The sequence below is a fragment of the Amblyomma americanum genome, chromosome 5 (assembly GCF_052857255.1).
Source record: "Amblyomma americanum isolate KBUSLIRL-KWMA chromosome 5, ASM5285725v1, whole genome shotgun sequence".
Lineage (NCBI taxonomy): Eukaryota > Metazoa > Arthropoda > Arachnida > Ixodida > Ixodidae > Amblyomma > Amblyomma americanum.
The window spans coordinates 4200652-4227570 of NC_135501.1; the positions used below are offsets into that span (position 1 = coordinate 4200652).

The window sequence follows — 26919 nt, forward strand, 5'->3', positions numbered from 1 at the left end:
CTCGCATGCCATTGGCTGAGAAAACGGCCAAGTGTCATGGCGCAGCCCTCGCTTCCGGCTTCAAAAAATGTGACGTAGCAGCTTTTCCTCTTTTCCTTCTTTCCTCCATGTGACGTAGCAGCGGGCGCGTCTAAATGGAGCAGCATGGAGGAAAGAAGGAAAAATAGAGAGGCTGCTACGTCACATTTTTTCAAGCCGGAAGCGAGGGCTCCGCCATGACACTTGGCCGTTTTCTCAGCCAATGGCATGCGAGCGCCGCGACGATCAACGCGAGCGGCGCGAGCAGACGATTCCGCGCCGCGCCAGGCTGTCGGCAGCTGTCAGACACGGCGGAAAGTGAGACTTCTGCTCCCATTGACAACAAAGACGCTGCGATGCCCAGCTGCTGCGTTCCTGGGTGTCGGTCGCGCACGCCAGGACAAGAACCGGGCGTCACTTTCCACACGTAAGTATACTGCATTTCGTTTTCGTATTTAATTGACTGCGTAATGAGTAAAATGCAAGCTCGCAGAACATAACGCACGACACGGCGTGAACGTGGTATTCGTACCGCCCCGGCCTAATTTGTGGCTCTTTGTCCGAGTGCAGTGAATAGTATTGTTTTCAAACAGGTTTCCCAAACAGGTTTCCGAAAGATCCAGAGCGAAGGAGGCAGTGGACTGAGGCCGTTAGACCAGGCCAAAGAGACTGGGAGCCAGCAAAATGGACCTGCGTATGTTCAAAACATTTTCTGCCCGAGCACTTCGATCGGATGTCGCCGCTCGTAGTTCGTATACGTGCGGATGCCGTCCCCCTTCAGGTGAGGAACCACCTTCTATACATTCTCAAGAGATTGGAAAGAAATGCTCTTATTGAGAAGGTGCTTTATTATAACTTGACTGCATAAGCATGCGTTCAATATGATGTTTTAGGTGTTCGTGCAAGAAATAGAACGATTTGTGAATAAATGGCTTTAGCTAGACGTTATGATCGAGTAGCGGGGCTACAGTACTGCCGCACTGATAAAAAGTAATTGTGTCATTATACTCCTAAACTGGCTGCGGTTTATATATGGCTCTGGTGAAATTCTGCTTACTGTACATGATAATTTATTTATTTATTAGCTTACGCACTCCATCGTTAGATGAAAATAAAAAAAGAGAGCATCGAGCACACCACAGTTTTCCTTGGGGCATCATTTATATTTAATTATTACTTGTAGTGTGCAAATGTTTGCGCCTAGCAGTAGGCGGTGCATTTTTTGTTGTCATCTCGGCCATAGCACCTGGGAAGTGTCACTGAGAGAGCACTGTAATTCCTTAAAACTATAGTTCGTTTACAAAGGAAATCACAAAGAAGTTCCATAAGGCATAGAGCACCGTGCGTATTTGCTCGCGTGATTTGCGCACGTTTTTTCTTTAATTAGGGCTCCAAAAAGAGGGTGCGCAATTTACGCGCAAGCGAGTTATCCGAACACGTCCTAAAAAAACGGTTGGCACCCCTCGCCCCATGGCAACAAGGTTGACACGTCCCCCCCCCCCTTCCCCACGCTATAGCTCCCCGCGGGGTGGCATGACATGACGGCACGTGCTTAGCTCAAAGCAATAAACGCGCAAAGATTCAATCGCGATGTCAGCCGTGGGAGGAGATAACGGGCAATAAAACGGGGCCCTTGCGTGTGGCCCGACTGACTAGCGGTAAACCGTATAGCAAACGGTACGGTAGAGTTTTGGATTTGGGCGCGCGCGCAACTGTTCGTCCGGGACAGCGACCGCCAGCGCGAGCAAGCCGGGTAAACGGCACAGTTCGCACCCGCGTACATGCTGGTGGTCTGGCTCAGCATAGTGCGCAAAATGTGCGAGTGGTTTTTTTTTTATCGGGTTAAAAGTTTGAAACTTTTTGGGGGTGCACAATCTATGTGCGGGCGCAAATTACGCGAGTAAATACGGTAAATGTCATACACATATGGAAAAAGGGAAGCATGAGACAAAGAAAAAAAGACAAAACACAGGCAGAAAGCTTGGCCAAATGTTTAGGGGAATCCCGTTTTCTTTTGCGAAGTTTCTGTGGAAACAATTTATAGCTTTCCTTTAGCCGCATAGCTGCGCTTGGGTGGATGCCAATGAGTATAATTAGCTCCCTTATTATACAGATACGGCAGTTCTGCATATATAATTCCTCATACGCATACCATACACACTTCATGGGGTATAGCTGGGTGAACCTGAGGAGAGACACCCCACTCTCCCTTCTCAAAAATATGGTAGACCTGCTGTACTAACAATGCATTTCTCTGCTGATGCTTTCTTAAAAAATGGGTGCACTCTCGCCCACTGGCTGTGTTCCATATTGACAGTCTCAGATTGGTACATCTGTCTGTTGAATTACATGCATCTTTTTAGCTAATGCTGGCGTTCCACTGCGAGCATGTGATGCACCTCATTATTCATTTACAGCAGGAACCCCTTTCACAGCAGCCAGGCGATGGCACAGCTGCTGCTGCCACTGCTCAGCATGGCGCCCAGCAAGCACTAACACAAAGTCACACATCTCCAGCGTTTCCACTGCAACAGGTATTTTCAAACAGCGCTATTTTGTGACAACTACAGCTATTCAAAGCATCACAGTGGCTGTGTATATGTTGGAGTAGGAGCTACAAACACTGCTTCCTGGCACGGGCTCACCAGAAGATTTATCCGAATCCCATGACACACTAGTCATCGTATTTCTTTAACCTTCAGACAGCCCTCAAAACAGTCTTAAAGTGTGATGCTCCACCTCCATCTTTCACTAGCTGCTTAAAGCTGAACACCTTGTATGCTTGGTACATGATGTATGCGTTAACAGACAAAGAGGGCAATATCATTAGCAATATGGATAAGATATCAAATAGCCAAAGAGACACAAATCTATGCAGTAGCCAATGCAATCAGAACGTTAATGAGAGAAGCCGCAGCGCACAGCAATGGGACATCCCGTAGCAGTAAGAGAAGAGGAAGTAACGGAAGCCTTAGTAGGAATGAAAAGCGGGAAAGCAGCTGGTGAGGATCAGGTAACAGCAGATTTGTGGAAGGAGGGAGGGGAGATTGTGCTAGTAGAACTAGCCATCCTATATATGCAATGCCTTGTGACCTCGAGAGTACAAGGAGCTTGGAAGAATGCTAACATTATCTTTATAAAGGAGACGTCAAGGACTTGAAGAATTACAGACCGATCAGCTTACTGTTCATTGCCTACTAAGTATTTGCTAAGGTAATCGCTAATAGTCAGGACAACATTAGGCTTTAATCAACCAAATAATTAGGCATTCTTTCGTAAAAGATACTCAACAATAGATCATGTTCACGCTATCAGTGAGTGATAGAGGAATGCACAGATTATAACCGAGCCCTATATATGGCCTTCATTGATTACGAGAAAGAGACACAAATCTATGCAGTAGCCAATGCAATCAGAACGTTAATGAGAGAAGCCGCAGCGCACAGCAATGGGACATCCCGTAGCAGTAAGAGAAGAGGAAGTAACGGAAGCCTTAGTAGGAATGAAAAGCGGGAAAGCAGCTGGTGAGGATCAGGTAACAGCAGATTTGTTGAAGGAGGGAGGGGAGATTGTGCTATTAGAACTAGCCATCCTATATATGCAATGCCTTGTGACCTCGAGAGTACCAGGAGCTTGGAAGAATGCTAACATTATCTTTATAAAGGAGACGTCAAGGACTTGAAGAATTACAGACCGATCAGCTTACTGTTCATTGCCTACTAAGTATTTGCTAAGGTAATCGCTAATAGTCAGGACAACATTAGGCTTTAATCAACCAAATAATTAGGCAGGCTTTCGTAAAAGATACTCAACAATAGATCATGTTCACGCTATCAGTGAGTGATAGAGGAATGCACAGATTATAACCGACCCCTAAATATGGCCTTCATTGATTACGAGAAAGCATTTAACTCAGTGGAAACCTCAACTGTCATGCAGGCACTGCAGAATCAGCGTGTGGAAGAGTGTTATGTGAAAATATTGGAAGATATTTATAATGATTGCACGCCTACCATAGTCCTCCATATAGTCAGCAATAAAATTCCAATAAGGAAGGGTGTCAGGCAGGGAGACACGATCTCGCCAATGCTATTCACTGCCTGTTTACAGGAGGTATTCCGCGGCCTGAAATGGGAACATTTGGGGATAAGAGTTAATGGAGAATACCTGAGTAATTTGCGATTCGCTGATGACATTGCCTTGCTAAGCCACTCAGGACAAGAACTGCAAAGCATGATCAATGAGTTAGACAGGCAGAGCAGAATGGTGGGGCTAAAAAATAATATGCAGAAAACCAAAGTAGAAACAGCAGTTCGCAATTGGTAGCGAGGTGCTGGAAGTAGTAAGAGAATATGCCTACTTAGGGCAGGTAGTGACCGCTAATACAGATCATGAAAGGGAAATAACTAGAAGAATAAGAATGGGTGGAGCGCATATGGCAGGTTCTCCCAGATCATGAATGGCAGTTTACCATTATCCCTCAAGAGAAAAGTCTACGACAGCTGTATCTTACCGGTACTCATCTATGGGGCAGAAATGTGGAGGCTAATAAAGAGGGTTCAGCTTAAGTTAAGGACAACACAGTGAGCTATGGATAGGAAAATGACAGGTGTAACGTTAAGAAACCAGAAGTATATAGGCAGAGTGGATGAGGGAACAAACGTGGGTTAATGACATCCTAGTTGAAATCAAGAGGAAGAAGTGGGCTTGGGCAGGGCACGTAATGCAAAGGCAAGATAACGGCTGGTCCTTAAGGGTAACAGAGTGGATTCCAAGAGAAGGCAAGCGTAGCAGGGGGTGGCAGGAAGTTAGGTGGGCGGGCGAGATTAAGGAGTTTGCGGGAATGCGGTGGCCGCAGCTGGCAAAGGACAGGGTTAATTGGAGACATGGGAGAAGCCTTCACCCTTCAGTGGGCGTAGTCAGGCTGATGATGACGATGATGACATTCCTCCAGAATAACTTTTTTTTTACAGGCACCTATGGATGTCGCTGAAAGCCAGGAGACTTTGGCAGGCCCATCACAACAGGTATTTTACAATATGCCATTTTGTGACTGCATCAGTTCGAAGAACAACAGTGTCTGCGTTTATGTCGCAGCACGAGCGACCAAAAACAGATTTCTGTAACAGAATGCATCCTGGCACTGGCTCAGAGGAAGTTTTCTCTGAATCGCCTCAACACATTAGTCATTTTTTATAATCCTTTTGACAGAACTGAAAACACAGCCTAGCAGTGTGATGCTTTTCTATTTTTCAGTAGTTGCTTAGAACTGAATACATCTTATGCTTTGGTAGAAGCATATTTCTCAAGAATAAAATTTTTTTTCACAGGCACCTATGGATGTCACTGAAAGCCAGGAAACTTTACCAGGCCCATCACAACAGGTATGTTACGATATACCATTTTGTGACAGCAACTGCTAGAAGATTGACAGTGTCGGTGAGTGTATCTCGCAGCACGAGTCACGAAACGGGTGAATTTTTATGTAAAAGAAAGCTTCCAGGCGCAGGCTCAGAGGAAGTTTTGACCCAAGCCACCTCAGCACACCAGTCATATCTTTATTCCTTCAGACATAACTCAAAACGGTCTAGTAGTGTGATGCTTCTCCACTTTTCACTAGGTGCTTAAAACTGAACGCTTGTTATGTCTCGGTACACACACATTTCTCCTGAACAAAATTTTTTTACAGGCATCAATGGATGTGGCCACAATGCTTGACATTCAGCCAGGGCCATCTCAAGCCTTTCAACTTACACCAGTAAGTTTCATATCGTCCTGTGTGGTTTCCATCCAGGTTTATTCACTGCATGAGGTAGGATGTCGTTGCAATTCTGCAATTTAAAGTGCAGTAGAACCTGCAGTTGTTTGTCAGGCCCCGTGCTTACCGGAGACAGTAGCAGAGTGCAGTAGGTTCTGCAAAGATCCTTCATATAGGATGGTACCTTTTTGTGGAACCACATAAGCACATTAGTAACTGCCACAATATTCTTTCATGTGCCTTCATTGCTTATGTTCGTTACACAAATCAATATAGTCATCTCGTCAGAGTTCCACTAAAAATAATCTGTCAGTATCAAGAGAAATTTGGCTATGCAAGACATACTCCACCAGGTCAGTGATATCTTTTCTACAAAATTTTCTCACGTTATTCCAAACTGGTTTTACTGATTTTGGACAAGGTCATTGACAGCTATGTAGAAAGTATTCGGTGCAAACTGGCATGCGTGCTACATGAACAATTTGTACTGTCATGTTTTCTTCTTTTTCAGTTGTTCCTTGTATAAGTTTTCATGAAATACTTCTTATATGGGTACATGCCAACCTCTTTAACGTCAGTTCCAGTGGGCATTCAGAAAAGGAGATTGCACGACACAAAATTTAATGCAATAATTTTTAAAGCTGTATGTATTCACGCTTCTACACAGTTGTGCTATTAACCCTGCTTTATTTCTGCAACACTTTGAGTGTATAATAAAAATAAAATGTGTAGACATATAACATTACCTTACCATGCTAGGTGATATGAGTTTAACAATGTGCGAGCGTTTTTCTTTTGCAGTGACATCGAAAGGCATTGAGTACATATGCACTGAAGCTATTGCGTGGCCCAGTAGTGGGCATGCCGAGTAATTTTGTGATTAGCCTCATGTCCTGCTTTCCTTCTTATGCCTTGATGCATGGCGGAGGAGAACAGGGCAACAGGCATTCTAAGGTGGGCTGCATTACTAAACAGTTTATCTTATGCAGGAACTTCCGACTTTGCCAACCGCCCCAGCCTCTGTTGGGACGCCACGAAGAAGGAGGCCAGCAATGGTAAATGGACCTGTCAAATGTGCCTATTTCTGAAGCAGAATTCAACACCATGAATGTCAAATGCTTGTGCATATGCCAAGAGCGTATTTGATAGCATGAGTGGCCCATCCACAGCATGCATTATTAGCATAATCTTTAACACAGCATGTGCAGGCACCCAGACTGTGTGAATGGACTTAGCTTGATTTCGCCGCGGCAATTTTTACTAATATATACTAACTGATCTGCATGGTATATTGTATGCAATGATGAATCAATAAACCAATGAATTTTTAAGTGTGTGAGTGGCCTGCATATCAAGCTGAGGAGCACATTATGGAATCTTCTTCTTGGACACCTCTCCATCTATTAGAGGAGAATCGGTGAGTCACAGCTTCATTTATTGATCTATTCAAGTACCCTAAGGGTCCACTAGGGGCATTACATAGGGGGAGATGGGGGGGGGGGACTCAAAGCGGAACAAAATTGTTTCAAAAACAAATAAAAAGCAGCGTAGGTATGGCACTCAGGTGCAAGTCGAGAAACATCATTGCCAAGTAAATATTCTTACGAAAATTCACAAAGAAAAAATAAACAGCAGGTGCGAATTAGTCATCCGAGAAATCCAATTTTGTTACTGAAAGTGTGAGGAATCCATATAAGAAAGTGATCCTGACTGAAATAACAAAGACTCTGTTATCATGGCAATCCTGGAAGGAAAATCATTGCATTCTTTCATCATTAAGGTTACAGGTGAATTTTTGTATTTTTCCATCTGGACAAAAACAGGGTTACCCTTGTAGGCATTACCGACTTGATGCGAGGTGAGGTGCTGGTAAAATATGTGACAGGGCAAATGATCTGTTGCTATGGTACAATGTGCGAGAAAAAGATGATCAAGTGAATTTTCTGTGCGTTGTGAGTGATGGCATGCTGAGCATTTCCATCAGAGGTGAAACACTTTGATATTAAAGTAGGACGAGAAGATTAACTGAGCTTCTTCATTCTTCTTTTAATGGAACATTCATAGTGCTTTGTGTTTTATATGTGCACACTGTTGTAACTGTGGTATGCAAGGCTTGGGTGTGCATTGTTCTAATGATGCATTGAATTTTCTATCTCTCTTCATAGGAGGACACACCCGAAAAAGCTTACTTGAGAGCAAGGGCTGCATGGTTTTCTGCAATGCATGCTAAGTCAAGAAAAAGCATACAAAGGCTGCAGCAAACAAGGCGGAGACTGCAAAAGAAAAATGCGGAACTAAAATCTGTTCTGTCAGCTTTAACTACGGAGAATATCCTCCTGACAGAGCAAGTGTCTGTTTTAGATGGCCTGGGTAAAGTAAATAAGCACATACTTGAAAGAAAAGTCGGAAAGCATGGTGGAATTGGCACTCCAAAGCAGTACTCCCCTGAACTGAGAACTTTTGCCTTAACTTTAAATTTCTATTCCCCACGAGCCTATCAGTATGTCAGGAAAGTTTTTGACACGTGCCTCCCACATCCCAGAACTCTGCGAAAATGGTATGAGACTGTTGATGGCCAGGCAGGACTTTCAACAGAAGCTTTCAATGCACTAAAAATGAAGTGTGCTGAAACAGCAAGCAAGGGGCACCGAACAGTTTGCAGCCTCATGGTTGATGAAATGGCTATTCGGCAAAACATCCAGTGGAACAAACGCAACTTTGAAGGGTTTGTTGACTTTGGCAGTGGCATTGACAGCGACTCTTTGCCACAAGCAAAGGCTGCATTCGTTATAATGGCTGTGGCTATTAATGGGCAATGGAAGTTGCCCGTTGGGTACTTCCTAGTTGATGGCCTAATTGGAACACAGAGGGCTAACCTTGTCACCCAGTGCCTTCATAAGGCACATGATGCTGGAGCTATGGTTGCTTCACTCACTTGTGACAGGGCGCCCGCAAATCTGGCTATGTTGCAAGAGCTTGGGTGTGATTTCCAACATGTGGGAGACCTAAAAACAACCTTTCGACACCCAGCTACCCAGGAACCAGTGGCAGCTTTTTTGGATCCCTGCCATATGCTAAAACTTGCGAGGAATGCACTGGCACACAAGAGGTACTCTATTGACCACCAAGGAAGGACAGTGTCATGGGAGCATATTGAGTGGCTGCATGCTGTGCAGCAGAAAGAAGGCCTACATTTGGCTAACAAGTTGCGCAGAGCTCATATTGAGTGGCAGCGTCAGCCCATGAAAGTTAGACTTGCTGCCCAAGTAATGAGCACTTCGGTTGCGACAGCACTAGCCGAGTGCAGGGAACTTGACCTGGAAGGTTTTTCTGGCACACAGGCAACAGAGAATTTTTTGTTGAAAATTAATGAGACATTTGATGCTCTAAATTCTAGAAGCCCATATCAGAAAGGTTGGAAGAAACCTATAAATGAAAAGAACATTGAAGCTTTCGAAGGCATATTCAAAACCACAACCCATTACCTCTATTCCTTTAAGGAGTCTGCAAATGGAAGACGAATGATTGAAACAAACCGAAAGACAGGTTTTTTAGGTTTTATCATCTGCATGCAAAGCCTGATTAGCCTTTTTCATTTTCTTGTCACTGAAAAACGAGTGCTGAAGTACATTCCGGCCCACAAAATTTGCCAGGACCATTTGGAACTGTTTTTTGGCCTGATTCGAGCACATGGCGGGCATAATTACAACCCTACTACACAGCAGTTTCGTGCTGCCTCAAAATAACTCAATTCAAGGGGCAGTGACTGATGCGACAGTGAGAATTCAAAAATCAGACTTGGTTTTCGTCAGCACATGTCTTAATTTACCGTAGAGTATGAATGCAACCAGCCCATAGGGGTCCCATGCTTCATGTTGAAACTGCAGCTTGCTGCCGCAATATGTGCTGAATAAGAATCTTACATGTAACAGACTTTCATGTCTGACTTTGTCAGAATAAAATTCTATTCAGACGGCCGCTCACAGTTTAGAGTACATTACAACCTGTCTTACTGAGTATTGAAAAGAACAGCTTTTTAATGTGAATGCGTCATGTACACCACAGACTTGGGCTCATGCTTGATGGCAGTCACTGTCAGTTTTTTCAGGAGTAATCAGGGTTTTGGTTTAGCTTGATACGCACATTTTAAAAAAGAAGTCAGTTAAGTAAAATCAGTACATGCCCAGAGCGCAAATGCTAGTTCTTGTTCATGAATCTATATGCTCTAGACTCACGGATGGACATGTACTATGGTCACTGATGTTCAAGAATAGGGGCTGCAGTTAGCAGTCTCCCAGAGCTTTCTTTACAGCGTGCCTGCACTACTGTCCTTTAGGGTACAGGGTGACTGAAGTATCTCGTATTTTGTAAAAAATATGGAGTGCATGTTTTTCATACTATAGAAGCCAGAATAATCAAGAGAGTAATTAGTGTACCATACTTACAATTTTAGTTCTAGATATTCAACACAACTGAAGGTGATTTTGGCCTTTCAAAGTAATAGTGTCAAAAGGGGGTGATCATCCCACTGCACGCAGCAACAGAGTAAGCACTAGCATATAAGTTTTGCAACAAATTCATGTTCTTAAATGATGAAAACACTTTTCCACATGCACTTGGTACATTCATGCATACAGAGGACAACCTTATCATTCTACCAGCCGCAATTTGTACTTATATTAAACATTCTTTAGCTGTCATCATGCCTTAGTTGTGCACAGCTCAAATGCCCGACTTATGTGCAGACTATGTTGGTTGGCTCGTGGTTTTGACAAATATAAAACAGCATGTGCACATAAGTACCACATGGTACACAACAAACAGAACAGAAAATTGGACAGAAAATTATGCTATTTCTATACTGTTTCAGGCTAGGCAGATAAGATTCAAATACAACAATGCAACAATAGAAACAGTGTCAGCAGGGTGCTCTCTTTCTTTACATATATTACAGAAAGGAATACATGAAGCAGAAGGGAGGAAAATGATTCACTTTTTCCACTAGCTGCGGCAACTGTTACCAATTTATCAAGTCACTTCCATGCAGTGCTCCAATTACTTTGCATTTGCATCGCTTAAATTTTATCAACTTTGTGATGCAGAAACAACTACTGAGAAATGAAAGCTTTCACACAATTTGGCAAGATCGGTCCACAAATATTTTTCTGTCTCAAAGCCCCCATTTACTGCCTTCCTATATATGTTTTACCCTCTCTGTTCGAATGGTTCATGGTTGCAAAGTGATCTAATTCAGTTGTGCATTTCTTCTTCTGGTCTTTTTTGTTGAATCCTTTTTATGTGTGTTCTCCTTCCATGTGTTATCACTTTTGTTAAAAGATTTTGCTTGCTTCAGGTAGCAAGCTATGTTTTGTAATAAGTGTTATGCTGTATCAAACCTTTTTTAATCTCATATTTTGATTGTCCAATAAAATACAAATTTTGGACTTCATTAATCCGTTTAATCAGCTGAATGCAAGAAAGTGCAACTCGGCGAGGTGGTCGCGAGGGTCGACTCGGCATCTCGGTAAACGGTAAGTTGCGAGGTACACTCAATCTTACAGAGGCATGGCCTTACACTTCACTACCCTTAAGCGCAAATGTTTTAAACCTAACACTATGCCTCCTAAACCCGGCTATGTGTCCTTACGCTCGCACAACAGCACTCGATCGAGACAGCAGCGCGGGTCGGTCGATCCACTGGGTCCATATCGGAGAAAACTTGCACGCAGTTGACATATCGCTCGCACAGCTTACAGTAAACATATGGTACGCTTCAGACTGCTTCGCGTATCGCTTTGCTGACGGATACCATCGCATGCGGCGCGGCTTCCTTGGCACTGCACGCTTCGGTGAGCACACCGCGGCCCACGCATATCGGTCGCCACCAGTTGTGACCGTCATGCATAGGGGAATGTAGACGCAACGGGTATGCTTACAAGGACACGGTCTGGACGAGTTTGTATTTATTCGTGGTTAAAACAGTGCGGGAAAAATACACAAAAATGAAGGAACACGCAGAACACTTATTCACACACAAAACAATTAAGCGCCGACTCGCACTTTTTCTTCCCGCGCTGCTGTAACCATAAACCAGCGTGTCACCGTCGTCTATCGCTTTATGAGCCGTCGGCACTGTCAATTTCTCCTTGGAACAAAGCTAGCAGCGTTGAGGGACGCAACCGCACAAAGCCGAAAGAGAATAGCGCCAAGCCAAGCCTTTTCAGAGAAAGCTGTCGCGGGCTTCCAAAACAACCGCTTTCGTCAAGACGGCTTCCTGAATGAACTAAGCGCACAGCAATGAAGACCAGCACCGACTACAGGCCTCTGGAACTTTGTGCCTCCCGCGTACCACAACGATTGAATAAAAATGCGAATTTCCAACTCTACTCGACCGGTCTGCCGACATGGGTGATGCGTGAAGCAGACGACGCCGCTGCGCCCAACGCTGCTATTGGCTGCGCCATCGGCCAACAAATCCCAGTAGGCCTTGCAAAACCACGTGACTTCTTGCACGTTTTTTGTCATGCGGCTTGGATAGCGAGGGCCTCTCCTATGTAGTCTCCTCGATTTGGCTGCACTTTCCGCACTAGTTCACAAAAGTGCCGTGTCAGTGTAGTGCCAGTTCTTGCGGCGCGAGTGTAGCCCGACACTAGTGCTGTGTCGTGCAGCGGCCAAATCGAGTGCAAAAGTGCAGAAACTTTCGTCTGCTGCGGCCATGTACGTATTGGTGTTTGTCGCGTGTTTTCACATATGCGCGAGATTGTGCTAGCTGCATTGCACGCTGTGTATTTGCTCCAAGTGGCACATCTCGTGGAGCGGCTATGAACTTTGTTAATTCCAAAAGTGGTGAAGAATTTGACACCGTGCATTCCGTTGCGTTGCTTAAAGGGGCGCAGGCCGGTCGACCGTCACTGATTCAACGGTTACTTCGAAGAGGCAACAATTAACTAGACAGGTTATTCAGACTACCGCTCGAGACGATCTTTTACAGTCCATACGCGTGATTCAGGCTGCTTCCGTCCTATCGAAAAGTGACTGCGGTTGTCCGCCAAGAGTTGCCTGATCTATATTTGAACTCAAACGCGTTCACTTTCGGCGGACGGTGACGGCGACGTGACTGTCAGAGGCTAAGTGGCAGGCGAAGGTGTGGGCTGACGGCGACCTCAAGCCCAGTTGCTGTCGTAAGCGGAGGTACTGATGTCGCAGCGAGCCACAAACGTTGCGATCGCCCACGTACTATAAAACATCTCACAATCTGCCTCTTATGGAAGCGCTCCATCGTGCTGCGTCTATAATAATAATTGCACACAAAAGAGAAATGGTGTAAGCAACGTGCGAGGCTGGACAGAAAGATGCGAACCCATACGCCATGCCAGCCAGTCGCTTACGCGCGTACACAGACACGCGCACACGCGCGCGCATACACACACGTATACGCGCACTGTCATTTCAGCTGTTTGGTGAGGGCCCGGCGCAGATGCCGCGTCTTTCACGGGTACGCGGCCGTCTCAAACATGGTCTAAACGCCGCTCACAAAACAAGCGGCCGCGGAGCCGTCTGCTACGGAGCGCCCCAAGCACCTTGCACTACTTGCACGAGAAGAGAACTCGCCGGGAGGCTAGTGCAGCAGTGCAGAACTCGTGCAGCACGAGGCCAAATCGAGTGCCGAAGTGCAGGTGGCACTAGCTGCACTGTCAAATAGAGTGCGAGAGTGCCGCACTTCCTGAACTGGTGCAGAAAGTGCAGCCAAATCGAGGAGACCTACGGTTTCCTTCCTCCGTGCGGAGTGTACTTCGACCTGCTGCTTAACAGGCAAAGCCATCGCTAACGTGTAGAATAGTAAGCGAGAGCGATAAATGACATTTAGCTACCGATTCGGGAGAATTAGTGTGCCAAGAGGATCGAATGCGAGTGATTGGTGGCAGCGGCGTTTTTGAAGTGAGTTATTTAGAACGCAAATAACTCTTCTTAATTAGCATGCCGGTACTCAATGTGCGGTGTTTGTTTTCATTGCTTACCTGAGGCGGGCTATGCTTTCGTACAGGTGCGGTCATAATATGGAGCATGCGTTATACACAGACCAGCTATTGCTTGTGGTGCGATCGCCTAAATACAAGCACAAGAAAAAGCTTATCTTCTCTACAGTCGCCGCGAGAAAAGTTACACTTTGAAGCGTGGACCTTACTCTTTCGGCCGCTCCTGTGCATGAGCCTTAAAAGTTTTCGGAACACTAAAAACACGAAAAACGTGCAATTCCACATCGCCCAGAGGCCCAGCCAGGTATTGATAGTACTGCCTGCAAGCTAGATGGGCACAAGCACCTTTCCCGGAAACCTTGGGCTGCTTTCCAACTTTTTATTGCACGGTGCACATTGCTCGAGCGCTCTGTACAGGGGTGACGCAGACTGTGCATTTTGCAGGTGGCACAGGGAAGTACAAATCATATCCTTGAGTTCGTGACCGCTTACTTGTACTGCATAGCCGTCGGGCTTTATCGTATTTCTGTGTTCCGAAAACCTCTGCGCTATGCTGTTCACCAGTGAGGAGTCTGCCTTCTAAAACGGAGCAAGATGACGCATCTTTTGTCCTTGGCGTTGGTCTTCCGTGTATCTGTTCCTCGCGTGCTGCGGTCGGTTGTCGCTGTGCGCGCTATCGTTGCTTGTGTGTAAAAATTGTGACAATTGTGTGCATGACTTGTTGGATTGGTTGGGGAAAAAACTATAGCTGTGCTTTTGTCTGTAGAGTGTCATTTGCACGTGGTGGTAACTATATTTCGTCGTCAGAACGGATTTGGTTGATTCTAGTGGGCTTCCAGAGTACATGAGGTGACTGTTCACTCAGGCCATCCGGTGCATGCTCTAGTTGTGGGGTCCGGTCTTTCCATTCCCAGTTCCAAAGCCCAGTTGACGGCCTGCAGTTGAGACGGTGGGTCCAGGCTGGATGCGGCATCCTCCCACTCTTGCTCGTTTAAGAGTTGCCAACTTTTCTTCAGTTTCAAACTGTTGCATTCGAATGAAATGTGCTTTAAATCTGCTTTTGTGGCTCCGCAGAGCTTACAATAGGGGGTGTTGACCCCTGGGGAAGCGCTGGAATATGGTGGTTTGGAAATGTGTCTATTTGCAGTTTCCGCCATGCCACCTGTTGATGTATGCTAAGGCTTTTTTCAGTCGGTGGGAGCATCCTTCTGTTGTTTCTATAATGTGTAATTTCGTGGTAGGTGGTCAGGGTCTCTCTGGCCGACCGCAGGACCGGCTCTTGCATTGCCAGGTTAGCGAAACGTCGGGCTAAGTTGCAGGCCACCTCATTCCCGGGGTACAACGTGTGGGCTCGAACCCATATGTTTCTAATGGGTTTTGTGTTAAGATATTGCTCTTTTAGGAGTTGTCTGACGGGCTGTCCAGAGGCCAATGTTGCCGCGTAGAGTGGCAACGATGGGTTTGGTATGGCGACAAGAAGCTTAGCCGTGGGTATGAGGTTTGTGTTGCCTTTGTTCCTTTGATTCTTAGCTGTAGTCTATCTGACTTGATGCTTACAGAAGTGATTTCTGCCTTTAGGGCATTCGTGATGGATGTGTGGGTGACATCAGTCTTTCGTGAGGTCGAGTGCCAGTATAGCTTTAGTGTTGGCGTTAGTCAGTGTGTGTATTACATGTTCAGAAAGCTTGAGCATTATAGCTTGCATACATAGGTTGGCTTGGAAGCCTGTCATCATGTGCGGGAAGAGATTGTGCTTGTCCATGTGGTCCTGTAAACTAGATAGCGCCACACGCTCCAAAACCTTCCGTAAGCATGAGGTTAGGAACATGGGCGTGAGGTTGGTTAGTGAGTCTCTTGCCAGGTTTGGGTATGACTAAGAGAAGTACCTTGGTGTGTTTCCGGGTGTCTGGCAACCATCCATCTTTCCAGCAGTTGTTGTACTCTGTGATCTCCTGAATAGAGTCCTTGTCTAGGTTTCGGAGTATTTTGTTGGTAAGCTCATCTGCTCCTGGTGCAGAGGATGTTGTAGTTTTCTGCATGGATGCTATTACCTATGGTATTGTTTTGTCTTTCATCATTTTTATGTTTGGGATTGCTGCTGTAGTTGCGAAGAGTTTTTTTTAAATTTTGCATAGGTGTCGTTTCTGCATTTCCTTGATCATCTCTTCGTCGTTGGGTGGGCTTCCATGCACTGTTTGTGTTACTGTTATCTGGGTCTCGAGCATGGCTTTTGATTTGTCTCTCTAGTTTGTCTGTTCTAACCGTTAGTTCTTGTTGTGTTTGTTTCAGCCATCTCTTTTGTAAACTGTTATGTGTCTGACACGTGTAATGACATACTATCAGTGGCTTTGTTTTCTGCTTCTATCCCTATAGTCTCTGTGGTGTACTCTGCATCTTTCAAGAGTCAGTGCACTCTTTTTGTTCAATCTTCTCGCCATCTGCATTGCCTTGCCTTCTTTCTTATCCCAGTTTACCACTCGTGTCTCCCTTCTTGAGTGTGCTGCTAAGTAATGGTCGCTTCCTAGGTTCTCATTTATGTTTCTGCATTGTGCATGTATGATGTTTTAGCATAGGGTCAAGTCTGGGCATGTGTTGGCTTGCGCACTGTTTCCTATCCTAGTTGGCACTAGCAGATCCATCACGTGTAGCCATTGCCTCGAATGTGTTGCCAGAGGCTCATTCCTTTATTTAAAATTGTTCTGTAACCCCATGCCATGCGTTTTGCGTTGATACTATCAGGGGATTCGTTTTGCTTATTTTTCTGGCTTCATTCATGGCTTTCATTAATATAGGACTCCGCTTTTGTGGTTGCTCTATATATCTAGAATGGAGTATGGGGCCTCGCTTCTTTTTTTGTGCAATGAGCTCAATCAGGGGGTAGCGTGCACCGTTTCATTCTGTGTCGTGCTGTATTGTCGTCATATTTCTGTGGACCAAGACAGCCGTGAGTGGTCTTCGTTCCTTAGCATTTTCACGTTTTACGGTCGTGAACTTTTACTTTTTAGCGTGGAAGCACTGCTGCACGAGCAATCCCAAAAAACCCGAGGGGACTATAAAGCCACAAGTTATTTCCCTCGAGGGATACTGGTAACTGCCAGTTATTATCAGAGTTGCCGTGAGGTGAAAATTTGCTTGCCCCATACCCAAAATCGGATTAGGGCATTATGTACATTGACTTGGAGTTAAGTATTAGACAAATTCTATTTCTACATTTTTAGAGACGTCGGTAGCCCTTACAGGCTGCCACGTGCTGTGGTTGACCCTTGGTCTAGGATGCCACACCTGGTTGCTGCCGTATTGGCTTGACGTACGAGAAACCTCTGTACATCTCCTTCCTCGCTGGGCAGCGGGTGTTCCCACTGTGTCACGCTTGAGTTGTCTTTTTTCAGATCCAACTCTGCATGCGGGCAGGTCCATATTACATGTATGACTGTCGGTTAGCTTGCACCACGGGCATTTGTCAGTGTATTGTGCAGGGCACATCTTTTGGAGCTCATGCAGGTGTGAGCAAGTGCCTGTCTGCAGCCTTCTCTAATCTACCACCTCTTTTGGTTAGATTTTTGTGCAGGGCTGAGTAGCACTTCCATCAGCCCCTATAATAATCTAGGATGTCTCAGTATGTCGGAATGGCAGGTTATATGCTTGGCCCACCCCTCAAAATTAACTTCGCCCAAATCGAGAATTGAGTCGACCCGCTTTCGCACGTCTTGATCGGTTTCACTGTTATATCCTAATCATTTTTTACCTTTGTTTCTTGTAGGCTTTTTTCTATTGAGAGGGTTTCAATGTGGAGCTGTAGGTTCTCCCCTTTTCTGCAAAGTTCCTACAGTTCCATTGCCATATCTCCACCAAGCCCTGCTCCATAATTGGTTTTAAGGAAGAATATGGGCTGTGCTGTGGGATGACATAAGGCTATTTGAGTAGCTGATGGGCAACTTCAATACCAGGGCAGGCAAAAAGTAGGCAGGAGACCAAGCAGGGGGAGTGGTTAATATGCACAGTACACAGGCCTCTACCATTTCACCTGTGTTGAAATGTGACCACTGCGGCCAGGGTCGAATTAGTGTCCAGCTGAGCTACTGTGGCTCCATGTTGTTGTAGTAGCTTGTTGGTTGCATTTACAAGGACTTTTACTTTTCTGCTAATGTGTTGCCCTGGTCTTGTTTTTTATGTTTGCTTCTATTTCCTCAAATCTGCTCGTTGCAAGCACGGTGCTGCCTTTGCTATTAATGTAGTATGGTTCAGTTGTACATGTGTAAATCTAGTCCATGGAAATAAATGGAAAGTCATCCCCAATGTCGTGGAGTTATGCCTAATGCTTTTTTTTTCTTTTGGCAGACTGCAATTTTGCAAGGTTGCATGCTACAGGAAGGCCCCAGTCAATAAGACGGCGAGACCACAATTGCAGGTTTATTAAGCACACTCAAGCGCTGTGGTAAGTTTTCACACTCCAGGCACACAGGTCTACTTTGTCAATATTGCCGCGAAGCTTGCTTTTTTGTCTGATCTTCTTATCGCGGCAGGCACGCCGCATTATCAATTTTCTGGGACGCGAGACGCGACCAGAGTTATCTCAATTTTTCCTAGCCTCGCGCAAGTGTGCCTACTATGTTCTGGAACTTTCCTTGCCGCCTTTAAAATCGAGCACGGCTAAGAGCGGCGGGCATTCTGTTAGTCGACGACCGCCGAGCACGTTCGCTGCTATCGCCGCCGCTGAGTTTTCAGAGCTGTTCTTAGTGGGCGTAAGCCAGCCTATTAAAGTATTCTCTTACGAGCTGCTCTGTGCCTTCCTCAAGACCGGACCCCAGTCGGTGCTACGTGACCCCGGCGGAGTTCCCGTCACCACTTCGTGACATCTGGTGGAGGTGCGGGGTATATGCACCCAACCCAACCTGGAAGATCCACCGTAGAGAACGAGAGCCAAGAAGATCCCGAGGTACGACACAGCCGCCGTCTTCAAGGCCTGCAAGCTCAGCACGGATTACTACCGGATCCTACTCGACAACGACAACAAGCTCCAGCGCCCACCATGACCGAGCCAGCGACGTCCACCCCTGTCATGCTCCACCAGCCACGGGTGCCTCCAACCTTCCACGGCTACCCTGGCGACGACCCGGAAGATTGGATAGACAGCTTTGAGCGCGTGGCTACATTTAACAGGTGGGAAGATGACATGAAGCTCCGCTATGTTTCCTTTTCCCATGACGGTCCTGCAAGAACGTGGTACGAAAACCACGAGACTACCTTGAAGACCTGGAAATTATTCAAGTCTGAAGTCGTGAAGGCATTTACTAACATTCTCCGGAAGGAAAAGGCGCAGATGCTGCTGGACTCACGGATGCAGCACCCAAACGAAACTGTCAGCATGTACGTCGAAGAAATGCAGCGTCTTTTCCGCCGAGCTGACCCGAATATGACGGAGGAGAAGAAAACCGGATATCTAATGCGGGGCGTAAGGGCCCATTCACACTTGCGAGTCGCAGAGGTCGCGCGACCAGCAGTCGCCTGCGACTACAGCGCAGTTCAACAACACCGGTGTTCACACTTGAAAAGCGACTACGGGAGTCGCCTTCCCGTTCCGTTCTCGTTCCAAACGAGAACCATCGGGAATGACGTCGTTCGCGCTCTTTCTCTGTCTTCTGCTTGTTGGCGCCAGACCCTCGATCGCTCGTGCTTGTCTGTTGTGCTGTTCCTGTACTTTTATAATATGTATTGCGATGACATGAGCGAAGAGGAAGACGTCGTCGCCGTTCTGATGTGCTGTGCGGCCGCGCGAGCTCTTGCAGCGCGCGCGCGTACTGCACAGAAAAAGCGGCAACGGCGTCGCTGGTGGGTCCGGCCCTGTCTCCGATCGCGGGAAGTGGCCGGACACGCAAGCCACCTGCTGCCGCAGCTGCGGGCGCACGATGAGGAGTATTACAGAGAGTAAGTTTTCATTTCTCTCTTCGTGGCACAAGGCAGAACTTTGCAACCTTTTTTTTCTTCAATCCTTCTTTTTTCTCCTTTGCACTTTGCAGCTTTCTCCGGATGCCGCCTCGGACATTCGACACACTCCTGGATCTGGTGCGAAGTTCTATAACTGTGCAGGACACCAGGTTCAGGAGTGCGATTCCGGTGGCTGACCGTTTGGCCATGACAATCAGGTAACTCGCGTTGCTAGAAAAATGGTAAACTCTATTTGCATGTACTGCATGTATACAGTATTTTAGTTCTGACCATGTCAAAACAGAATGCTTGCTGAATTGATCTGTTTCATGAGCTCATGCTGCATAGTAGTGAGCATTGTTTTCATTATAAATAATCAAGGATGAATAGTTCATCTGTGGTGTGTAAATCAATTTCATAGTTAAGCGAATATCTATGCTGTTCAACCTTTTTATGTCATTGCTTCGGCAGGTTCCTGGCCACGGGTCAAACCCTAAGGGAGCTATCCTTTAACTTCTTATTAGGAAGGTCTACTGCATGCTCCCTTGTGGCAACGGTCTGCCAGGCACTGTGGGATGTGCTGAAGCCACTCTATCTGAGGCATCCACAGGCAGCAGATGAGTGGATAAAGGTAAGCTTCGTTATCATAATTATGCTATTGCTGCTGTGCTCTGCAGGCACAGGAACAATGAGTAAGTGACCAATGCAATTCAGTTTGATATATGGATGTATAGCCGTTAAAATTTATTCTGCAGGTTGCGGCAGACTTTGAGGAGAGGTGGCAGATGCCACACTGTGTTGGTGCTATCGACGGAAAGCACGTCCTTATAGAATGCCCAGCAAATTCTGGAAGCGCCAATCACAATTATAAAGGCTCATTCAGCAAGTCACTGCTTGCTGTCTGTGATGCGCATTACAGGTAAGGCCCTCTATTATACAACAATCTTGGCACGTTCAATTCATCTTAGACACATACAGAGCAAAAAGGCGAGATGAAGAAGGAACAGACACACAAGCACCAACTACCAAATGATTGTGTTTAATGCGTGAGCGTATAAATACACAGACCGACAGATGCATGGAAATTGGGAGGAAGCGGAAGCAGCAGTGTCAGCAGCAAAAACACTAGGCTCATCATCATGAATTAAGAAATGCCAACTCGTGGCGAGACAATCATATTGAAAGTTCAGTTCAGCGACACCTTCTTAATAATAACACCCACCACAGGCTTGCATGATTGCTGACTATCAGACAGCGGTGAACAAAACACATGATCAATCTCGATGCCATGCATAGGGCACCATTTCGTTTAAGCACTTTGGGTTTCAATCCATGCATAAAATTATTGAGTACTACACATTCTCAGCAACTGCATCATGGTGTGACCTTTAAAACATAACTTACAGGTCCAATTCAAAACAGCAGTTGTCAGAAACACACATATTCATTGCTAGTCTATATATCTGCACTGAATTTCAAACTATTTTTCATGCAGGTTCTTCTACATTGAAATGGGGCATTTTGGCAGTGACTCTGATGGGGGAATTTTTGCCTCCTCAACGCTTCAGAAAAAGATCGCTGGAGGCGAGTGGGGCTTTCCCACTGCAAGGCCTGTAGGCAGCGAGGGGCCACTGCCATACTTCTTCGTCGGGGACGAGGCCTTCCCACTGAAAGAATATATGATGAGGCCTTATCCAAGACGAGGTAGAGGTCTACATATGAAGTTTCACTTCACTTAAGACAAAAAGAGCTAAATCACTGGCATGATCAGGCAGTGAAGTGTGCATCTGTCATAATCCAAATTCTCCATATTTTTGCTCTCCAAATGTTGCATGCCTGATTTCATCAATGTTTGTCATATGTTACCATTTCAAGAAGGCTGTAATGTAGGCCAGTTTAAAGCATGCTGACAGTTTTGTGTTGGATGTCACGAATTCATCAGCTCAGGCTTTGCAATATCACCTTTCCATCTAACTAGGAGGTTTGTGGTTCATTTCTGTAAACCAGTGACTGCGCTGTTAACAAGAACACCAAAATCACATTCCAAAAATGTGGCTCCAGGTGTGCCATAGAGGGGTACCGGAAAATAACAAAACATGTGCAGTGTAACTTTTCTATAAACAGTAGCACGAACCTCAGTATTCTTCACACTTGAAACTTTTCAGCTTCACTGAAGGCCTCAAGGTCATGCTTTCCGTGCAACAAAGTAGACCGTTTGGTCTTGCAGTGCAGTGCTTATGACCTAGAAGTGTATGAAAATGTTCTCTGTACTTTATCTCTCCTGTTCTTGTCTTCAGCCCTGCATGAAGCTGCGCTGCAGGAAAAATATGAGCGCCGAATTTTCAACTATCGGCTTAGCCGGGCACGACGCATTATAGAGAATGCGTTTGGCATCCTGGCGCAGAGGTGGAGGATTCTGCGGCGACCCTTTAAGGCGAAAGTTATTAACATCAATAGATATGTTGGTGCGTGCATAGTGCTGCACAACTATCTACTTAAAGAGTCCGCAGAATCCTCTTCAATGTACTGCCCGCCAGGCTCTGCCGACACTGAAGACTGGGAGGGGCGCCTCTCTCCTGGAAGCTGGAGGGACGATGACTCCAGCTTGGCCTTCAAGGCACAAAGACTCACAGGCTGCAACGCAACACGGTACGAGGTTTGTTATACTATAGCGAGTTGTACCGAGCCTTGCACTATACGCGTTATACGCATCACCAAAACAGGAGCACACTTGTCAGTGTGCTACTGTAGGCGTCTGGCATTGGCGATCATACTTGTTCAACTTACTAAACCTCATGTAATTTGTTTCGATTTTTTATATGCAGAAAATCTGAGAGGAAAAAAAATAGCCCAGCAAACTAGAGGGTTCTATATAACCCACTTTTAGAAACCCAAGTTTAATGGTACACATCAGAGGCTCGCAATATTTTGGCACTGTGTGACATGCAGCACTGGACTTGGTTTATGGAGATTATGAAATATAACTTCAGTGAAATTTCTTCCTAGCCATGCCAAGCAAGTGCGTGACAAGCTGACGCACCACTTCGTCACGGCTGGTGCAGTGCCATGGCAGCATGCAATGGTCACTGGTGATCACAACTGAAGGTGGGTTGAATAATGGTGACTTTTATTTTATACAATGAATACTTGCAAGATGATCTTTTGCTTAATAAAAAAATATGTACTGTCTGTAACAAAGGTTTACAGTCCTCTGCACCGTTGCTTTGAATGGCACAGCAGACTGAAAGCTTTTGCAACAGACTGTACATTTACATGAACAGGGAAGATATGAGCTTCTTTCACAAGAATGCATGCAGTGAGATTACCTATAAGTGAAGCACAAGTAACATGAGAAGTGACTGGTTGAAGCTGAAGATTGCACATGTATTTATGCAAGTAAAAAGCCATTTGTAATTTTTATCAATTGCATATTTTTAAAATATCACATAAAAATATCACAATAAAAAATGAACAGGAGCATGAACAGGAACAGTGAAATGTGTTATTCTTCCCCGTTCACTGTAATGCCTTGACAAAGGCACTGTGAGTAATAAATAAATACTAGGCACTTCAGTATTGCTATGTGGGCCATTTAATCGCAGCAATCATTTGTACTTTTCAGGGTAGTCACATAGCCACAATCGCTCAGTGGTTATGGTGCCAGACTGTTGACTCAAAAGATGCATGTTTGATCCCTGTATCCACTATGACATCTCTCATAATCTGAGTTTCTTTGGGACGTCAAACCCCTGACACCTCGACTGTGATACCTCAACAATTCTACAGCCAACCTTACGCAAAGCATGACTGCTTTGAGCGTTTATGAGGTTTCATTCCCGAAAGCAACTCGGGCTTTGATGGAACGGGAACCAGAAATATCAGACTTCAGTCATATCATGTAAGACATCGCTAAAAACATGAACTTCTGCAGTTGAATACAATAAAATCTGAATTAGGATTTGCTGATTTCAGTATTATAAATTAGAGTACAATGAAACACATAAAAAAGGAACCTAGAAAATGACTTTGTAGATATTGCACGTTCATTTGTAGAAAACTATTTGTACTACCTCGATGGAAAGAAACGCAAACAACCTGGTGCCAACACGCTCCCCTCTTTCAATTTCTTTTCACCGCGCTTTTTCTTCGGTGATAGCAAAAAGACCCTAGACTCGTCCATGATACATTCTAGGACGACTCTAACATCTTTTTCGTACCGCCCAGGTAAAAGCACAATGAAAATAAATTCCAACAGCAGGGCTTGTTGGCGCCGGGTTGTTCGCGTTTCTTTCCATCAAGGTAGTACCATGAAAAATAAAAGCACACCACCAACTATTTACACTTCAGTTCTAGCCTGCCGCATCACGTCGTATGTCATCATCTCGATGTTGTGCATGAAGTCTTCGGCTACCTGACGTGGCAGGCGTCGCAGGCGGGAGTCTAACAACATGCAGAATAGTGCAATGTCGTCTTTTTGTTGCCTTTCTCGCTGCTCCCGTATTGTTGACAAATGGCTCACACATGCCTGCAAGATGTTTTCGTCACCTGCGTTCCTGTAGACCAAGCATTTTAGAGTAGTGGAAACTTAACTAGTGAGTCAGTTCACGAAACATCACTGAAGGAAATCTTGAGCAAAAGAGACTGGACAAGAGAGAGCAACAGACTAAGCACAGTCTCACAATGAACCTTGCTGCAAATTCCTTAAACTTGAGGAACAAAAACATGTACACTCTCAGTAATAAACAGGTTATAAACTCACCCAGGGTTTTCTGCTGTTTGTTTCTGTGACATCCGTGGCCTACAATGCAACACACAGTTTTCTGCATTATACGAAAGAACTTGTCTTGCTACGCCTGTTTAACTAACTATCTGTTCCGCCAGAAACTGCACACATACCGTTTTGCAGGCGGCAGCTGGGCAGCCTCTGGCTCATACACATCAGGACTGCATCTGCAATACGAGTATCATTAGGGCACTTTTTCTACACATGTAATTTATACCAACACACAACCGACTGCGAAGTAGGTGGCTTACAAGAATGTGAAAATCTATCAGAGCATTTCAATTTTTCCTTACTCTTGTGCCCAGGTTTCCCCCTCCACATCACAGCCAGACGCCTGAGGCAGTGCTTCCGGAAGCCCTTCGACTGCCTGCGTGAAGCTGCAATACCAAAGATCAAGGATGAATATGTAGCAGCATGACAACAGTTTATGCAAAGGCACCATAGATTTTTTTCCCTAAAACGTAGCTGCATTCCTTATTGTTGAGGTTTATGCTTCATAAGTAACTGCAACAGGATTTGCTTATTTCAAACACTGTTCCCTAAAACCCTCTATTCTTGTTTTCACTAATGGCAGGAGCTTATACAAGACCAATTTCAAAGTTCAGCTCCTACTGAACTTTTGTGTCTAAGCTAGCCAGTGTTTCCTTCAACCGCTCAATCATCGGTCCTTTTATCATGTCTATTTCCATGCTGTCTTGGCAGGCCCACACCATGCGGCATACATCTGGAGTTATGCCTAAAAAGACTCCTGTTGGTCACTAACCTTTCACCAGCCTCGTCAGCAGATAATTTGAAGCTGAAAAGAAAATAACGGAATTATTTCACACCAGGATAACCACAATGGACTTTCTGCATGACCAAGTGCAGTTGCTTGTGAAATTTGTTTGCAGAAAACTATATGTTCTTTTAGTTGCCTATTGTTTCTCACCTTATATCATCCTCTGTACTGCAAAGGAGACTGGAAAAAAAAATTATGTAGTTCAGCTTTTTATGGTCCACTCTCAGGAGAACAAATATAGCTGCTTGATAACATGCACAGATTTGAGGACAACTGGTCATCGCACCGAGGCAGAGATTACAATAGGGTGAATTGACATTAATGATTCCCATAGCAGAAAAAAATTCCTAGAAATTCAACTCACAGTGCAGGCTGTGGTGAGGGCTCCATCAGTGCCATCATTGATTCAAAGTGTGGCCATTTTATGGTGGGAATATCTGCTACCCCAGCTCCACTCTTTTGTTTATTTTTTATTTCTTGTTTTTTTCTCATATAAATATCCTTTAAGTTCTTGAACTTCTGCTCCGCCTGGGTGCCTGGAAGATAAAAACATCATGAATATATCTGCAAATAAAATAACCATCATTCAGGAAAGGCTGTGCGTTCAGCTTGTTTTGTCTGACTGTGCTCAAAGTGTTCCTACTTCGAAGTAGTGACCTTTTTGCTTCTCTCTAGAACACTGCGCTGCATGGCATGTGTATGCTCAGAGTGTGTACATTTTGTGTTGGCGCCGAAGTAACGCAATTGGGTGCGCACAAACGTGTGTAGTAATAACTTGCACTTGAGCAAGCGTTAAAGACAGGGCACGGGGAGAGAGAGAAAAAAAGGGGGGGGCGGGCGAGAGTAAACAGTCCTCGTGGTAGCCAACGCACGTGTCTCGCGAGTCGCGAGCGTGAAAACACACGTGTCTCGCGAACGTGAAAACACACGTCTCGTCTTCCCGCATTTCAAGCGAAAGAGGGACAAATGCCAAGCGATCGAAGGAAAAACAGTTCGCAGTATGTTTTCGTCGTATGTAAACATGAGCACGCGCTCTTGAGGAAAAACAAGCTGCCCTCATCATGCATGCTACAACAACACTAACTCAGCACATCTAAAAAACGTGGCATACTTACGGGTTAGGCCGAATAACTGTCCTATTTCTTCCCATGCGAAGTCCTTTTTGCTTCTGTTTTTGAAGTCTCGGCTGTGTTTATCGTACAGGAATCTGTGCTCTCGCACAGCGTTGATGAGCAGCTCTGCGGAGTACTCCATGTTGTTGTCTGACGCAAATTTCGATCTTGCCGCCAGGAATGAACAACCGGATGTAGGCGGCGCTTTCGTCAACTTCCGAAGCGCCGCTGATTGGTTCAGCCGTTTGCGAGTCGCAGTCGCAAGGCTGAAAAATCGAGCAGGGAGCGACTGGCTTGCGACCGTCGCTTTTCGACCAATGCGACCGTTTGCGACTGTCTCTTTTCGACCAAAACAGTCGCGCGACCTCTGCGACTCGCAAGTGTGAATGGGCCCTTAACCCCGCGAACTTCGACCGTGCGACCAAATTGGCGGTTCTTTTCCTCACGCTGTGCTAGCTGTCGCTTCCAGCGTTTCCTATGGTTTCCTTCCTCCGTGTGGAGCAGGAACCGATAGGGACACCAGCCCTCTAGCGCAGGAACCTAGCGCCTTATGGCCCTTAGGCATTTTA

General features: G+C 45.5%; 2 protein-coding genes across 2 annotated transcripts in view; one reads left to right on the forward strand and one right to left on the reverse strand.

The window, feature by feature from the left end:
- The first annotated feature begins 303 nt into the window (after positions 1–303).
- The window catches only part of LOC144132242 (uncharacterized), a 56989-nt gene continuing 30373 nt past the window's right edge, over positions 304–26919 (forward strand). Inside the window, exons 1-4 of the mRNA XM_077664495.1 lie at positions 304–445; positions 625–799; positions 2436–2552; positions 4992–5045. Coding sequence (XP_077520621.1) covers positions 375–445; positions 625–799; positions 2436–2552; positions 4992–5045 — 417 coding nt within the window. The 5' untranslated portion in view covers positions 304–374. The remainder of the gene's footprint in view (positions 446–624; positions 800–2435; positions 2553–4991; positions 5046–26919) is intronic.
- Positions 23913–26733, reverse strand: LOC144132240 (uncharacterized). The gene is made up of 8 exons (XM_077664494.1): positions 26354–26733; positions 25603–25774; positions 25389–25418; positions 25224–25256; positions 24754–24837; positions 24574–24627; positions 24437–24475; positions 23913–24230 (listed from the first exon to the last, which is right to left on the reverse strand). Exons 1-8 carry the CDS (start codon positions 26490–26492, stop codon positions 24014–24016), a joined length of 768 nt encoding a protein of 255 aa, XP_077520620.1. The 5' UTR covers positions 26493–26733; the 3' UTR covers positions 23913–24013.

Excerpts from the sequence above, each read along its gene's own strand:
- LOC144132240 (XM_077664494.1), bottom strand. The coding sequence starts at position 26,492 with ATGGAGTACTCCGCAGAGCTGCTCATCAACGCTGTGCGAGAGCACAGA. Across the intron at positions 25,419-25,602 it reads CCCTCACCACAGCCTGCACT|TCTCCTTTGCAGTACAGAGG; the intron begins GTGAGTTGAATT and ends TTTTTTTTCCAG. Across the intron at positions 24,628-24,753 it reads GGGGAAACCTGGGCACAAGA|ATGCAGTCCTGATGTGTATG; the intron begins GTAAGGAAAAAT and ends CTCGTATTGCAG.